The sequence below is a fragment of the Miniopterus schreibersii genome, assembly GCF_964146895.1.
Source record: "Miniopterus schreibersii genome assembly, chromosome: 15".
Classification (NCBI taxonomy): Eukaryota; Metazoa; Chordata; class Mammalia; order Chiroptera; family Miniopteridae; genus Miniopterus; species Miniopterus schreibersii.
Window position 1 is genome coordinate 25062619 of NC_138115.1, and position 16590 is coordinate 25079208.

A 16590-nucleotide genomic window follows, 5' to 3' on the forward strand; every position below is an offset into this window, starting at 1 on the left:
GGGGACCCCCTCAAACTCAGGTCAAAGGGGCTAGACAGCCAGAAAGAACGACAGTTGTTCACTACCTCCCCTTCCCGGGAACAAAGTCTACAAGCTCCTAACCACCAATACGGTTTAAAATGCTGAACCTCTGGAAGGAAGAACACATTAACTCAAATGTGTGAGGGCCAATAATAATTTTTTATTCCTCTTTCTGTTACAGAAGTGTGTGGATATTCATTGAGAATCTAGTCTGAGCAAAACACCGAGGGGCAATATCCTCTGTTCATCTTTCTACCATGTCAGGACCTAGGTTCTGAATATCTCCCTGCAGTTTTCTTCAGGCTTATGACTTCCCTGACCCTGCAGAAATCATGGGAATGGTCTTTCTTTAGGAAAGAGAAGTCCTTCTGGCATCCATGATCCTAATTCAGGTACGCAGATATGTACCTTTATGAAGAAAAATGGAAATGGCAGCTAAAAGGGTAAATATATAAGATTTTTTTCTTCTTATTTAAATCTCACTGAAAAGCTACCTGTCTAAACAACAACAAACCACAGTGGCTTATGGGTTTTAAAATATATGCATAAACTATAGGACAACAAAAGCACAAAGGCTAGGATAGGTGAAATGGAAGCATATGATTGGTAAATTCTTAAATAAGGAGCAGTGATAAAATATTACTTGAAGGTGTAACATGATAAGCTAAAGATGTATCAACCTTAAAGCAACCACTAACATAAAACAAAAAGCTATAGTTCATAAGCCAACAAAGGAGACATAAATGAAACATAAGCAATACTCAATTCATCCAAAAGAAGGCAGAGAAAGAAGAAAAAGAGAACAAAAAATAGATGGGACATGAACACCCTTTTAAAGAAAAAGTATTTTTTGTAGGCAGTATACAGTTTGGGCCTTGCTTTTTTCATCCATGAAGAAAAATCCAGGCACAGATAACTTTACTGATGAATTCTATGAAACATTTGAGGAAGAAATAATATCAATTCTACACAAACTTTTGTAGAGAATTGAAAAGGAAGGAATTCTTTTCCAACTCATTCTATGAACTCAGCATTATCCTGATACCAAAACGAGACAAGAGACATTATAAGAAAAGATAGCTACAGACTATATTCCTCATAAAATTGATGCAAAAAGTCACACCAAATGTTAGGAAATTAAATCCAAAAATGTGTAAAAAGGGATAATACATCATTGGTGAGTTTATCTCAGGAATGCAAGGTTGGTTGAACATGTGCCAACTGAGTAATGCAATTCACCGTATTAATAAATTAAAAAATAAAACCATATAATCATCTTAATACATGCAGAAAACCACTTAACAAAATACAAACATCCACTCCAGATAAAAACTCACAGCAAATAGCAGCTCTTCTAAAGGAAACTTCCTCAACTTGTTAAAGGGCATTTATGAAAAACCTATAGCAAACATCTTAGTTAAATATGAAAGACTGAGTACTTATGCCCTTAAGATCAGGAACAAAAGAATGTCTGCTCTTACTGCTTCTATTCTACATGGTACTCGAGGGCCCAGCCAACACAGTACTTTAAGGGGGAAAAAAGGCATCCAGATGACAATGAAGAAGTAGAGCTGTCCTTATTTGTAGACAGCATGATCTATTATGAAGAAAATCTGATGAAAGCTCCAAAAAGACACTGGAGTGAGTGTAGCAATGTTGCAAGATACAAGATCAATATACAAAAAACAATTGTATTTCTACATACTAGCAACCAATGATCCAAAGTAGAAACTTAAAAAAAAATTTACAACAGCATCAACAAATATTATTTAGAGGTAAATCTCACAAAAGATGTGCAAAACTTATCCATTGAAACTACTAAACACTTTTGAGAGAAATTAAAGAAGACCTAAATAAATAGAGAAATCTACGTTTTTCATAAGTTGGAAGACTCCGTATTGTTAAGATGTCAATTCCTTCCAAGTTGATCTACAGATTCAATGCAATCTTTATTGAAATTCAAGCAAATTTTCTTTTCAGGAGAAATTGACAATCCAATCCTGAAATTTATATGGAAATACAAAGGAACTAGGATAGCCAAAATGAATTTCATAGAAAATGAAGTTGGAGGACTAATACTAACTGATTTCAAGACTTATTATGACAGTGTGGTAATGGCATCAAGATAGACAAATAGATAAATGGAACAGAATAAAGAATCGAGAGAGTTTTTACAAAGATGCAAAGGCAACTGGATCCGAAGAGTATAGTCTTTTCAACTATTGGTGCTGGTACATATATGCAATGGCATGATTTGATCAATGCCTTACACGATATACATAAATTAACTCAAAATGAATCAAAGAACTAAATATAAAAACCTAAAACTGTAAAACTTCTAGAAGAAAACACATAATAAAATCTTTGTGATCTTGGGTAAAGCAAGGATTTCTTTAATAAAACACCCAAAGCAAAGTCTATAAGAGAACAAATAAGTGATTTGGACCTTATTGAAGTTAAAGACACTGCTAAGAGAATGAAAAGACGATCTACACACTGGGAGAAAATAAAGTATGCATCTGATAAAGGATGTGCATCAAGAATATGTAAAGAACTCTCAATAAAGAAGACAATCTGATTAAAAATGACAAGAGATTAGAATAGATATTTCAGTAGAGAAAATATATGGATGGTAAATAAGCACATGAAAAGATGCTCAACATCATTAGTCATTTGAGATTTGCAAATAAAATTGCCCTCAAGGAAATATCACTTCGCACCTAAACTTATAAAGGCTGATCATATCAAACGTTGGCAGGGACATGAAGGGACTGAAACTCTCACATACCAGAAATGTAAAATGACCCAACAACTTTGGAAAACAACTTGGTAGTTTCTTTAAAAGTTGAATATACACCTGCCATGTGATGCAGCATTCTACTTCTGGGTATTTTTACCCAAGAGGAAAGAAAGCATATACCCACATGTGGATATTTATAGCAGCTTTATTTGTAACAGCCCCAATCCGGAAGCAGCCCAAATGTCCATCAGTGGTGAATGGATAAACAAGTTGTGCCGGATGCATCCAATGGAAGGTTCCTCAGCAGTAAAAAGTAATGAATCATGGCTCCACAATAAAAATATGGGTGCATCTTAAAATAATTATGCTCAATGAGAGAACCCAGATAAGAAGAGCACAATAAAACCCAAATATGTTCATTAGTGATCAAAATGAAAATAGCAAGATATTAAATTCCAAGCTTAGCTTCTAGTCACTGAAGAACACATTGATGATAGAAATTTATTAGTGACCTGGAGATCAAATCAGGGGGTTTTATTTTCATTTTCAAATGTTGATGCGAAATGGCAGATTTCAACAGAGTCTCCTTCATTATTAACTCATGTGATTAGATGTAAATGTTCATCTTTCCAAATCAATTCACCTGCAGAGAATTCGTTCTTTTTTATTATTATGGATAATTTTAAACAATAAGAGAATTAACAGCATAATAAACTCTGATGTTCGTGTGATTCAGCTTCAACAATTTTGAACTCATTGCCTATCTTGTTTCATCTACGTATCCCCACCCACTCCCTGTGTCTCCAGCCCCGACATCTTGCCATTTCATCTGGAAATATTTGTTTGTATTTCTACAAGAAAAGGATTCTTTTCCAGCTCTGTTTTAAATTTCTAATAATTCAGAACCAGTCCTGGCAACTTCATCTGAAAATCTTGGCGGGGTTTGGAAAGAATGTAAGACTGCCCACACATTGATAAGGGAGAAGGGTTTACCTGCCAAGAGATTTTTCTTAAGAAAAGAAAAAAGAAAAGGCTTATCTTCTCTGTTTACAAAAAAAAAAAAAAGTTGATTTTTCTGTAGCTAGTGGGCAGTGATATCCTATTAGGCTCTGTGTGGAAACCCCAGGGGCAGTTGTGTAACATGACCATCATCCAGGAAAGGAATGTGCATTTCTAGATGGAAATGTGAGATCCTAGAACCTATTCCCCGAGTGCCGTCGGGCCCGTCGGGGCATCACACTTGCCGAAGGAGGCCACTCGATACGGGGAGTCGCGGAGCAGATGTTGCGCTCCTGTGAGTGCTTCTAGGACATCAACTCCCTGGAGATGTTCTCACGAGACACTGGGATTCTTTGTTCTTCAAAGCCCTCAAATCTCTCAGCCTCACTTTTTCCCCGCTTCTTTTTCTGCTGTGGAACCATCTCCCTTCTCAGATGCCATAACTGTGCTAGCTGCTGCCAAAGGAAATACTGCATTGAATCCAAAGCATTTCTGGTGAGAGAAAAAAGGAACTTTTTGAAAACAGAAATTTGGGGCTCCTGTTCTTTCCCTCTTTTTTTTTTTTTAAATTTAGGTATGCTGTGCATGAATGAAGGACACACATCCTAAGTAGAGGGTTGGATGAATTTTCCCATATGTCTGTATTTATGTAACTGTCACCGAAATAAAAATGTGAACTTTTCTAGGGCCCCAGTAACTGGGCTTGTGTAACCACATCACCCAAAATCAGTGGCACGGCTCCTCCCCACCTCCAAACTAACATGTCTTCCGACTTCTGCAGTCAGAGATCACTTTTGCCTGTTCTTGAACTCACCCAAATGGAATTATGTATTCTTTTATGTCTAGCTTTTTTTATTCAACATTGTCATGAGTTCCAGTCACGTTGTGTTTAGCAGGAGTGTGTTTCTTTAAAACACACTTATTATATAGTGTTCCATTGTATGAAGATGCCACATATTCTTTTTTTCTTGTACTGCTGATGAACATTTGGATTGTTTCCAGTTTGGCCTGTTAGGAATAGTAATGCCATTTGAAGAAGAGTTATTAATTTTAATGAAGTTCTGTATAATTACCTCTTTCTTTATGGTTCCTGCATTGTGTGCTCTGCTTAAGAAGTCTTGCTTAGCCCCCACACATGAAGATTTTTGCCTATGTTTTCTTCTAGAAGCATTTGTTGTTGTTTTACCTTTCATGTGCAGGTCTATGGTCACTTTCAATTTAATTTGTGTCTGTGATGTGAGGTAGGGATGTTGTTTCATGTTTTCTCCAGATGGACATCCATCTGACCCAGAAGCACTTATAGAAAGACCACCTTTCTCCCAATGAATTTCAGTAACGCCATTCATTGACCATGTACGCATGGCTCCGTTTCTGCACACTATTCTGTTCACTGGTCTATTTGTTTATCCTTACACCAACATTAAATATTATAACTTTATAGTAAGTCCCAGTATCTGGCAATGTAAATCCTCCCACTTTGGTTTTCTTTTTTAAGATTGTTACAGCTATTTTAGGTCCTTCACATTTCCAAATGAATTTAGAATCAACTTGTCAAATTTCACAACAAAACTCAAAACATTTTTATTGTAATTGCATTAATTCTATAGATCATTTTGGGCAGTTGACGTTACACTATTAAATCTTCTAATTGACACTGTTATCTCCCCATTTATTTAGGTCTTCTTCAATGTCTCTTGACAATGTTTTATAGTTTTCAATGTAGAAGTCCTGTGTATCTTTCATTAGATTTTTCTATTTTTGTTATTATAAAAGGCATTGTTTTAAATTTCATTTTGTTTGTTTCTAATATGTAGATGTACAATTTTTTACCTTGTATCCAAATGATCTTTCTAAATTCTCTTACTAAATTTCATAGTTTTCTATAGATTCTTTTCTATATATACAATGATGTCATCTGCAAATACTGGTAAGTTCATTTCTTTCCTTCCAATTTTTATACCTTTTACTTTCTCATTCTTGTCTTATTGAACTGCCTAGGATTTCCAATATAATGTTGTGTAGAGGAGGTGAGAGTGGCAACCTCCCTTGTTTGTCATTGCAAGAGGAAAGCATTCAGTATTTTAGTATTAAATATGTTAGCTGTAGGTGTTTTGTATTTATGCTTTTACTAGAGTTAAAGAAGTCCCCTCTTCCTAGTTTTCTGAAAATTTTTTTCCAAAAAAACCCATAAACGAGTGTCAAGTTTTACCAAATGCTTTTCTATATCTATTAAGATGTTTTTTCTCTTTTATTTGGTCAATATGATGAATCGCATCACTTTTTTGATTGTTAAATCAACCTTGTACTCATGAAGTAAATTGACCTTGGTCATGATGAACCTTTTTATACACCCCTGGATTTGGTTGGCATTTTAAGATTTTTGCATCTCTCTTTTGAGTAGTGTCTCTGGAAGTGTGTGCATGGTGGGGGCCCGGGAAGTCAGATGAACACATTCCCGATTGTGCCCGGGCCTGCCTGCGGTCACTGCTGTGAAGGCTTCATCCAGGTGCGGCTCCCTCACTTCCATCCTCTCTAAACCAGCTTCTCCTCATCCCCTAGCAGAAGGGGCGCTTCAGGAAAGAGACCACTTAAACCTTCAGCCATGGGAATGTGCTCCAACCTGGTGGAGTGCTCGATCAAGATCCAAATCGCCCTGGGTTATTTCCAACCCCAGCAGCCTGGCGGATCCTGGAGCCGGCTCACACCTCCTTGCAATGGCTGCTGGATACAATTTCAGAAATTTTGCAAGTTGGTTATTGATTATAGCATTATTAAAAATTAAATCATATAAACTTGCAATTAAATAAGCTATATTAAAAACAAAGGTAATAGTGAAAATGAATCACTTTTCAATTAGTTTATTATCATCTTTGCCCTTTAGGTAACTTCCATTTATTGCATCTATGTGGTGAAAATAGCATGTGATGGTTGGCTCCTGATCGCCTTTTCCCAACTCTGCATTCGGTGGCATCGTGGTGGAGCTTGAGATTGGCTGTGGTGGGAGTGTTTTCACCTGCTACGGCTCCTGCAACAGCATTTTAAAAATCTAGTTCCAGGCCCTGGCCCTGCTGCTTCCTGTTACTCCGTTGGATTATAGTTTGGGATGAAGGTCATTTTGACAGTAGCCTAAAGCTCCTTGGAGATGCTTCAGGTGTTTAGCATCTGACGTTCAGATGGGAGAGGTACAGGGGTGGGGTTCGAATGTGCCCCCAGCACACACATTTGGAACAAATTAGCACTTATTTATTTATACACTGAAGTTTTGGATCTTTGCCATTTTGTTTGGGAAAAAACACAACTTAGCAGATCTATAGGATCAAGTCCATCGCGTGTTCTTCTCTTGATGCCCACAGATCGACCATCCTTTATTCCCTGCTCTGCTCTGTAGGGTCTCTATGGGTGACACCAGTCAGGGGCCCTGGCCTGTTATGCTCCCGGGGGTTTCAGCCAATGGGAAGCACTGATGGAAGATGGGACAGGTCAGGGTATTTATGCCCTGGCTCCCTCCTTGCCAGGCTGTGGTTGGCACCAGCTGTGTTGAGTGGCTCTTATAGGTACAGTTTCCCTTTTTCTAATTCCTGCTTCCTCTCTTTGCCCTCTGACCCTAAGAGATGGTAAGAGTTCTCCCCTTCCACTGATGCCAGCCCATGTGCGTCCCCCTCGGTTGCTGGTTTCCTGAACCCTGCCCATATCCCTCTCCATAGCCCCTGTATTAGACTCTCCTCAGCCTCCCTTATGAGCAGGCTGGCTGTTTCCTCCTGGATTTGGACCCAGACCAAGCCCTTATTCTTGCGTGTGGCTTACAAGGCCCCATCCTTCCTCCCTGCGCCCCTCCTCCATACAGCTGTGCTCCATCGGCTGGGACCGCTCCACGCTCCCTCTCACACTCAACCCTTCCCACCGCCAGGCATTGTTTCTGCTGCGCCCTCACCTCTGGGCACCGTGGATCATGCCGGCAGCAGGAACTTGACTCAGCCTTCACCTGTTTGAATGCCAGTCTCCCTGCTGGGGCGTGGGGGTGCTCTTGGGCAGCAGGAGTGAAATACCCCTTAGATCTGGCACAATCCTGGTCCAGAGCCATTTGCTGACAAAGTGACGGCTGAAAGGCAACTCTTTTCTTCAGATGCCATCCTCACGCAGCAAATCATTAGTGCATTTTCTTCCTTGGAGAGAAGGGTACCCAGGCACAGAGACAGTGTTGCCGGGGCCTCTGTGCTGGTTGGAAGAATGGGAGATACGTACCCTGCTCCTCCCACATTCGCTGGCTGGGCTGGGCGGTCAACCAACACCAGGGCTGCTTAGAGGAAAAGAACCCTATTTGTTGGGTAGACAAAGCAGGTGAGGACACTGTCATCAAGCCAGGCTGGCTTGTCACTGGCTTATCTACTCCCAAAATCCATCAGAGAAGGGGTGGGAGAGCATCATTTTTATTGGCCAAATGCATCATCTTGCTGAAGGAAGCAAGATTTGGAAATACTAGAAGCCAAACCATTCTTGTAGTCAGGTCTCACTATCTCCACTTCTAACCAAAACAGTACATTCAAGGCCGAACCATTTCCAGTCTGCTCTGTACTTGTTATTCTAGGTTATTCTGATTGATTATGACAACACTGTCTGGGAAATTCTCCACACACCATGGGCCTCACGGGTCAGGAAGCAATTAGTCAAGAATTGTGCAGCATCAGGGCCAAAGTGGCCTGTCCTTCCTTCCCAGGGCTGGAGAGCAACCAGCTGAGCATCACTGAAGGAAGGAAGGGCTCGCTGGCCTTGGACTTAACCGCATTGGTGACACTGCCATTCAGAAGCCTCCCTTCTCTGGCAATGCTGGGTGGGCTGGGTGGCTTTCTCTGGCCTGGAATGTACATTCTCACTACCAGCAACTGCATCTCCACTGATGTGACTTCATTAAGCACCTCGTCCTGTGGGGCTGTACATTAGAAGCACCTGGGAGCTTTAAGCACTACCAAGGCCTGGCCCCACCCCCAGAGGATAGAATTTAATTGGTTTGGGGAAGGGCCTGGGCACTGGGACTATTTACAAATTTCCTTAGGGGGTTTTAACGTGCAACTGGGCTTGTCTAACCGTATCATCCAGCTCATTCATTAAAAAGGACACATGAATTCCTGTCCTTGTCTCCTAGGAGTTCACTGTCTAATGGGAGACACAGACATTATCTCTGGTGTCCAGGCAGAGGACCTGGGTGACTGTGAACTACTCAGTGGCTGAGGCTGGGAGATACTTCAAAGTCAAGTCCAGAACTAGCAGACTCTCTCCCTGAACCCTCCCTTGGTTGGTGTGTGTGTGTGTGTGTGTGTGTGTGTGCGCAGGGGATACTACTACACAAGGAGCCCTGGAGATATATCTCATATAAACAGGCACACTGAACTAGAGCTTGGGGCAGAGTAGCAGTACAGTGGCTCCCGACAGCTCAGTTTACTGGGGCTCAGAAGCTCCTGCTTTGAGGATGGGACAGTGGGAAGTTCACCTACCCAGAGATCCCCCCACACCCATGGTCTTTCATGTATTTTCCAGAACTCAGCATCTCCCCAGGCCTTCCTTGATCACTCTCAAGAAGGGGGGTCCCCACCCTCTAGTCCCAGCTCTTCCCTCTGACATCATCTTGTTTCTTAGTTGATGTGTCGTCTGTCTCCCCCTTAGAATGTGGGCTCCAACAGAACAAGGTCATACCTTCTTCTTCCTGTCCCCAGGCAGTGCTGGGCACATGCAAACACCTAACCAATACCTGCAGAATGGCCGAGGGAGTGACGGGGCACGGAGCCCCAGAGCCCTCGTGGCCAGGTTCTTGGCTCTAGCAGGACATCTTCCCTTCTCCCCCTAGAACTTTCCTTGCAAGTTCCACAGGCATCCCAGATACAAGGGCATTTTCACTCACCTCTCTACCTCGCAGGCCTTTGCTGAGCCCCCGTGTCTGGTCTAGAGATGCGTGGGGAGAAGCAGGCCTGCGCCCTACCTTCCAAGACTCACAGCCCACTGGGCAGACAAGGCCATAGGACAGAGAGAGGCTCTAGCCCAAGTGCTTGGGTGAGGGTCCCGGGTGCCAGGAGAGGCATCCTTAAGTTGGGAGGCAAGGAGCTGACTCAGCAGGCAGATCTTGGTGGGTGGTTGAGGAAGGTTTCCTGGAGGAGGGTTGAGCTAAGCCAGTCCTGGAGAGGGTGAAGTGAGGACGAGATGGGCATGGCTAGGGTGAAAGAAATTGCATATGAGAGGCATGCAAGCCGAGCTGAGAGGAATGCATCCCAGCTGCAAAGCTGGTGCTGAACCTCGGACCCTATGAGTCAGAAGGGGAAGGGTCCTCAGTCACTGGCCACCTGGTCAGACCCCACAGGAGGAAGTCACAGCATGTAAGTGATAAAGCTGGGACTCACATCCAGGGCTCTGGCCCCGAGCCTGAGGCCATGCCTCTGTAGGAAGCTGCTTCCCCCATAGCCTAAAGGAGGGAAAGCCAGGTCAGAAGGGTAGGAGAACACTGCCCCTGGTGGCCCACAGCATGGCTGGTTCTTTGGGTCTGCCCTCACCAAAGTGGTCTTCCCTAAAGAAGATGTGAAGAGTGCGTCTTCCTCCAGGAAGCCTTCCCTTCAGGCCCTTGGTGAGTGCCCTCATTTTATTAGGCTGCACTGTCTCTCCCCTGGAGATAGGATATATCTGCATGGGTGCTGGATCCTCAGAGGTTGGCACAGTACGTGTTTGTGGCCTGTATGGCTGACTGAGTGGATGTTGTGCCAGGCCTGACCCATCCCTCAGCCTGAACTGGCTCCTAACCTGCTTCCAGCCCTGAGCCTGGCTAAGCCACATACTAACCCTTCAGCAGTTTGCACTGCTCCTTGGTGATGATGTGCACTTCCAAAGTCACGTCCAGCCCCACCACTGGGTCTACTTAGAAACGGCTGTCCTATAGGGTTTACCCTGCTTGACCCTGTGTCTCTTGCAGAGCCGCCCTTTGGACATCACATCAGGAGTCTGACCTGTTTTTCCACCATCACAGCCAGCTTGGCATGGGCTCAGGACCCAGGCACATTTGCTCTTCCAGAGCAGGCCTTTGTAAAATGGCAACAGTTTGGGCTCGAGTGGGGACAAGAAGACAGAAGAGGTGAGAAATGTCTGGAGAAGGAATCACATTCTTGCCTTCTGAGCGTCTGGGGACAGACCAGCCAGGCTGACGGAAAAAGCCCTCCCGGCCCCTCCCCAAAGAGCATTTAATAAACAGCTGAAGGACTGAACGACAAACTTTATTAGAAACGCTCCTCATTCATCAGTCAAATTCACATTAGAATGGGGGGAGGCAGTGCCGTCTGGGGCTCTGGGATTCCACTGCTGTGACAATTTCCAGTTAAAAATGAGTCTGGGCAGAGAGAGTCGAAAACATACTGGAGATGCCCAGTGGAGGCGGTCTTAGCAGCAGCAGCAGCTTCGCTCCCGGGAGAGGACCAGGCTCAGAGCGGGTGGAGAAGGTGCCTCCCATCTCCACCCTTCCAGTTACAAGGCTGCCCCCCGGGCCCCAAGCTGATAAATAAACAGCACATCACACACACATCTGAAACAGAAACAAACTCGTACATGTCTCCTAAAGTGAAAAAATAATTTGCTCAAATAAAGCTTTGCGGCAACCAGGCTGCATCCTGAATGGACGGCTCCCTAGAGACCCCTGGCACCCCAGGAAGGCTCCTCGGGCATCATCCACTAGGGTGTCCCAATGCCCCCGATTCCCCCATTAGCACCTTTGGACTAAGTACTGCCCTCACTGCCATACTCCTCTTTTAAAATGCAACTGCTACTTAAAATAATAATAATAATAATAAAAGAAACACTCTGTCCCTGGGGTGAATGAGTGAGACTCAGCTTCCCTGAATAGAGGTGCCTGGGGAGAGCGGCCGTGGGTCAGGTGGGGAAGGGGGGCTTGGGACAAGGTCAGTAAACGACTTTCAAAGAGGTACGCTCGCTGGAAGGCTTCTAAACACACTGCTAGGTCCACTCTCCAGTTCTGCCCTCGGGCATCCCTTCCAAAGGGGCAAAGTCCTAACTATCAGCACAAGCCGGCTGCCCCGACCAGGGTGGGGGCCCAGGGGGGCCCCGGCAAGCTGTCTTCAGCATTCATTATGGAGGCAATTTTCTCCCCCAGCTGGCCCCGTCCGCACCCCGGCACACAACAGAAAGTCTCCTGCCCCGATGTTTTATTCATTGTCTTGAATTTGGAAACAGGCTCTCTGATCAATAGCGGTGGCTGCTGAGTCCCGGGCGCCGGCGGGACCTCCTCCGGGCAGAGGCCCCGGGCCTCTTGGCGGCTTCCGAGGAGGGCTCTGGGACCGCTGCTGCTAAGGCAGCGGATACTGCTGGCAACAGACATTCGTCTTTAAAGCTGGCAACACGTCCTGGCCTTTCAAAGAACTGAAAGTTCTGGGGGGCCGGGGTGGGGAGGCGGCCCCCTCCTGAAGGCCTGCGCGCCGGTGGGACGCGAGGCCCGCGGCGCCCGCTGCTGCTCGTCAGCGCCCCCAGGCCGGCTCACTGGTACTGCAGGTAGTTTTTGAGAGACTGAGGCAGAGGCAGGGCGCCGATGTCCCGCAGGCGCTGGCGGCCCAGGGCCGAGCGGATGGTCCTCCGGCACAGGTCCATGAGCGGCAGGGGCTCGGCTGCAACGACAGCGAAGAGGTCAGAGTCTCGCGGCGGCCTTCCTCAGCCCTCCTCCCTGCCCATCCGCCCTCTGCGCCAGCTTTCAGGGCCCAGGGCTGCCCTGACAAGCCCTCTAGGGGTCCGTTAGCTGAAGGCTTACGAGGGTGTTTTTCAAAGCGTGGGATGCAACTGATTAGACTAAAAAATGGTGACATCCATGCAGTGGGTGACCAGCAATTAAAAAAAAAAAAAAAAAAAAGGAAGGGAGGGAGGGAGGGATTGGAGAGCAACGTCCACAGCAAGGGTAAATATTGTCCCGTGAAAGTCGTGTCTTTGATGTAGGTGTCTAGTGTGTCTTAATGTAAAAAATACTTTCTCCCTACAGGTCTTGCTAGAATGAAAGTGGCCTAGGGGGTCTCTAAAGGCGGCTTCCTCTTAGAAACAGGGTAAGTTAGGGAGGCTGTTAAATGTCTGAATTCTCTACACCTTCCTTTGGGGGCCAGCAGCAGAGGGATGCATTTCCTTCTAATACTCAGTTCTGGAAACATTCATAAATTAAAATCCATGGAACCTCTGGACATAGGACCAAGCCTAACAGAGTTCATTGCAGACACACTTATTAAGCTCCAATTCTCTTCCAGACCCTCTGGACCCAGGACCGGAGGCATCCCTGGAAGTGGAGAAAGACAAGTGGTCTTGGGGTTTAAACAGGTGAATAATTGGAATAGAGGGTAGATATGTATGTAATAATTACTACATGCACAAGACATTCACCCAGCAGTTTCTGTATGGAAGGATTGTTTGAAAGCTTCAAAGAGGGGATACATGAATGGGATTTTGAAGGGTGAATAGGAGTTTTATGTGATGTGAGTTACGAAAGGTATTCTAGGAAAACAGGCACAGAGGCATAAAACAGGACAGACTGCGAGGTCTGGAGGGAGAGGACCTCCAGCGCTGGTCAGCTGGATCAGGAATGAAGATGACGGTGGTCACATGTTGTCTCAACAGCCTGTACAGGCTTAGCCTCCTCAAGCCTACAGGAACATACTGGAGGCCTAGAGCTGCATCTCAACACTTTTTTTTGGTAGCAGAACAAGGAATATTTTAAAAGCTTTCTATAATGTGCTAAGATACAATAAAACTGTAAATGGTAAGTACTAAGACAGAGTTGTGATAGGAATAATATCACAAGGGATGGGAAGGTGGTCAAGAATGCGTTTTACAGGATTTTCATTTACTAGAGCTGTGAAGTTACATAAGGAGAGACATTAAAATGAAAGCTGGACTTGGCTGGTGCGTTGGAAGCCCTGCCCAAGAACGTATCCAGCTCTTCCCCTGAGGCGAGACCACGCGTGGTGAGTCTGCATGAAATGTTAGTGGTTTTAAGCACTTTCACCTCTGTATCCTCTTTTGATCCTCATACAAACCCTCTCAGTTGGCCAAGGAAGCCCGGGCATCCCTTCTTTTCAGGCCCAGAAGGCAGATCACTCACCCCCAAGTCACATGGTCACATGAATAGGCCAGTACCTGACACCCTCCTCAAGGCATCCCCACCTCTCCTTTAGCAACACTCCTGCACCCAGCTCCCTGCTCCCTGCCCTCCAAGTGCCTCTGATCCAAGCTTTGTGCTTCCCCCAGTCATGCCTCCACAAACCCCTTGCCCTCCCCCACCCAACCCAAACCCTCCCATCTTTGACATCTCCACGGAAGCTGACCTCCCCACTGCAAGTTGCCATGATCCTTTAGTTCCCACAGCACCAATTCTTGCTGCGGTACCACTGGACGTTGGGGAGAAGGAAAACCAGTAGTCCTTATTTAATGAGCAACTGTTATTTACCTGCCAGGCACTGTGAAGGATGAAACACAACTGCAGCTACTCTTTACTGAAGGCTTATTATGTGGCCGGGCCCTGGCTAAGCTCTTTATTTCTATCAACTCATGTGAATGCATGTATCAAACTCCTATCACAACAACCTCTTGGGGTAGGAACTATTATTATTATCCCCGTTTTAAGGAGGAGAAAATTGAAACACAGAGAGGGTAAATCACTTGCCCAAGGATACACAGCGGGTCAGTGGCAAAGCTAGGAGTTGAACCCAGGCAGCTGAAAGCTGGAACCTGTCTTACATCTTAGCCACATTTACTGAGTATCTCTCCTGTCCTCTTTGCTCTTCGAGGCTTATCTCATTTAGATGTGACCATGCCTATTTTAGAGAAAAGAAAATTGAAGCTCAGAGAAGTGAAGAGGTTTGTTCAGAATCACACAGCCCCAAAGCCTGTATTTGGAGCTGCATGCTGCCAGCCTTAAACACCATGCACTCATACAATGTTGTTTTAAGGTGAGAAGTGAAAGAGGGTCACCCGTCTCCTAGGTTCACAGTCCACACACACAGGCTCTTACTCTCTGGCCCTGACCACTTTCCAGCTCACTGCTGACCCCTCTTCTGCCATGAGGTCTGCACCCACCTAAACAGGCTGCCCCAAAACTAAGAAGCCTTTTCTGCTCTCACGCCCACCCATTCCAGGATAGGCTCTGGCCAGCAGACAAGCAGCTCCTTCTCTGATGGGAGATGGGCTTGCATTTTATATCAGGAAAAATTTTAAGCTGTTAAAGTTTGATAATCCTTGCCAAAGCTTAAAAGCTTTCTTAAACACTTTAATACTCTAGGCACATACTAGGTCCTCAATGCCCCAAATGCATGGCCATATCAGCAAACTCAGCTCCCTGTGTGTTCCCTGCCTAATTAGGAGCTGAACAGAGGGACAGGCTGCCTTTTATCTTCACTCCTCTGCAGTCACTGAAATCAATCCAGAGCCCAAATTCCTAAGGAAGAGAGAAAAGAAGGGCTAGAGTTCAGACCATGTCTTTAGATTTCAATGTGAAGTAGCAATCATCTCTCCTAGTTTTTGATGACCACACAGCAATCCCACAGTGCACAGAGAAAGCCCTCGGTGCTGCTGTGGAACATCCAGAGCTCTGAGGATGCCCAGTGTTGGCTGGGGCCATCCCTCCAACTCCTCCTTCTCACTCCCCTTTGCTGTGGAACTTCTTAGAACTGTCAGACGTCAAGGTTTAGAAATGACCACCCAGGTGGGAAGAGAAAGAATTTTCCAGCATGGGAGCCATTCTCAGAAATGTTTTCTGACTAAAGACAAAATTAAAAAGGGATCATTTGCACAAGTGAATATCCAAATGGCCAATAAATACATGAAAGTGTGCTCAACTTCCTGATCATCAGGGATGTACAAATTAACACTATGATGTGACTCTGTGAGATGGCAACAAGTATGGCTAAAATGAAAATGAGACAATAGCAAGTGTTGGTGAGGATGTGGAGCAACTGGAACTCTCAGGATGCTGCAGGTGGGTGGGTAGACTGGCACACCCACTTGGGAAGACTGGGCCATCTCCTAAAGCTGAACCTATGGCCCGCAGTTTTACTTCCAGGCGTACACACGTTCACCAAAATGCACATACACAAATGCTCATGGAGGAACTCAATTGCAAACAACAACTTTACTGTCTACCAACAGTGGGCTATCTAAATAAATTGTGTATATTCACAGAGTAAAATACTAATCCACCATGAAAATGAAGGGTCCACAATTACATGCAAAAATATGGGTGAATCACTTAAACATAATTTTGAATGAAAGAAAAATACATTTTGTGTGACTTCATCTGTAGCAAGTTCAAACACACAGGGGGGTGAAGTTAGGGCAGTGGTGACACCGAGGGAGCAGTGGTTGGAAGGGGGCACAAGGCAGCTCCTTGGGGACTGGTATAGTTCTGCTCTTTGATTTGATTTCTGCCTATACCAGTGTGTTCATTTTGGAAAAATTACCAAGCTTACTCACCTGAGATGTGTACACTTTCTGTGTATATGTCAAAAACAAATTTACATTAAAAAATTAGTCACTGACTGAGTCAGTGGGCTGGCTTGGAATCCCAGCTCCTGCTCCCAACCACCAGTGGGCCAGACAGCTGGTCATCTTCCTGGAGCCCTATTTTTCTCATCTGTGAAATGGGGATAGTGATGCCTCCATCATGCACTGTGACGGGGGTATGACACAACATGCCCTGCTCCTTAAGGGCATTCTCTTATTTCAGGCCATCAGCCCAAGAGGTACCTTTAAAAATAGTAATAATTTACTTATTGTGGTTCTAAAAATGCCTCAGTACATCATACTGATGGTCATTAATA

The 16590-nt window shown here is 44.9% G+C and overlaps 1 protein-coding gene across 2 annotated transcripts in view; it reads right to left on the bottom strand.

The window, feature by feature from the left end:
• Window positions 1-16590, bottom strand: part of SPSB4 (splA/ryanodine receptor domain and SOCS box containing 4) — a 111953-nt gene that overhangs the window by 46394 nt on the left and 48969 nt on the right. Inside the window, exon 2 of one of the 2 annotated variants that reach the window (XM_081159177.1) lies at window positions 10987-12405. The exons of the other annotated variant lie outside the window; for it this stretch is intronic. Within the exon in view, the coding sequence (XP_081015303.1) occupies window positions 12278-12405 (128 nt within the window). The 3' untranslated portion in view covers window positions 10987-12277. Of the gene's footprint in view, window positions 1-10986; window positions 12406-16590 lie in introns of those variants that run through there. 2 annotated transcript variants of the gene reach the window in all.